General features: G+C 56.3%; 2 protein-coding genes across 2 annotated transcripts in view; both read left to right on the top strand.

Annotated features, from left to right (window-relative positions):
- PTSG_06035 (uncharacterized protein) overlaps positions 1-237 on the top strand; it is a gene marked incomplete at both ends in the record, with an annotated part of 12,441 nt that extends 12,204 nt beyond the window's left edge. The window contains one exon of the mRNA XM_004992871.1: positions 195-237. Coding sequence (XP_004992928.1) covers positions 195-237 — 43 coding nt within the window. The remainder of the gene's footprint in view (positions 1-194) is intronic.
- A 222-nt stretch (positions 238-459) lies between these two features.
- PTSG_12383 (uncharacterized protein) overlaps positions 460-1,020 on the top strand; it is a gene marked incomplete at its 5' end in the record, with an annotated part of 2,397 nt that continues 1,836 nt past the window's right edge. Inside the window, one exon of the mRNA XM_004992870.1 lies at positions 460-937. Coding sequence (XP_004992927.1) covers positions 460-937 — 478 coding nt within the window. The remainder of the gene's footprint in view (positions 938-1,020) is intronic.

Here is a 1,020-nt window from a genome sequence, read left to right as displayed (position 1 = left end):
TGGTGATTCGAGATTGCATGCTGCTGAATCAACGAGGATGGCGAGCCGCGTTGGTTGTCTGTGAGTGGCTTGCCTGTGCGCTGTGCATGACAGCCTGCGCTGCCTCTTGTTGGAGCTTTTCCAATCCACACCCTCACGCTGTGTGTGCGTGTGTGTGTGTCTGTGTGTGTGTGTCTGTGTGTGTGTGTGTGCAGCGCCCAATGGTACCTGGCCATCGTGGGCTTTCTTTTTGAATGAAACCGCCCACCACTGTGGTGAGTAGGGCGGGAGATGTCTTGCCGGCACTGCCACAGCTGGAGTACCTTCCTCTCTCACACGTGAGCCAGCGCGACCAAGTCCCCATTCCTCTTCCATTCACGCCGCTGTATCATGCCAATGACTCAAACAACGATGGCACTGGTAGCGATGATGGTGGTGGTGGTAATGGTAGTTTGGATCACGGCAGCAGCGCTGTGCACGATGGTGCGGTGTCGTCGGGAACAGCGACACCGCCATCAGCGATTTGCAACTCGTCGTCACAGACATCCACGTCGCTTGCACACCTTCCGGCATCGCTCTCCGCCACCTCCCCCATCAAACGAGGACACGAATACCACCAGCGCCAGCATTGACAACAGCAGTGGCAACAGCGGTAGCGGTAGTGGTGGGCATGAGGCAAACCAACTGCTGCTGTCGACGGTTGTTGGACAGGCGGAGCAGCGTCTTCCTGTTCGCTCATATTGGCAGACACACGACCACCTGTGGTCCTTCCACGACATCCGCTCTGTCGTCACGTCTGACCTTGCCATCTTTGGCGATGGCGAGAAGCCCGTGCCGGCCATCAGCCTGAAGCTGCGGGAGGACGGACAGTCAATCAACGTGCTCACTGGCATGGATCTCTGGCTGGACAACCTCATGTGCAACGTCCCAGAGATTATGATGTGCTACCACACGGTGCGTGAGTTTGTGTGTGTGTGTGTGTGAGAGAGAGAGTTTGTGTTCGCTTGTGTGTGTGTGTATTTGTGTTTGTTTGTTTGTGTG

The sequence above is a fragment of the Salpingoeca rosetta genome (genome assembly GCF_000188695.1).
Source record: "Salpingoeca rosetta unplaced genomic scaffold supercont1.15, whole genome shotgun sequence".
NCBI lineage: Eukaryota > Choanoflagellata > Craspedida > Salpingoecidae > Salpingoeca > Salpingoeca rosetta.
This window is presented reverse-complemented; position numbering and strand designations above follow the sequence as displayed.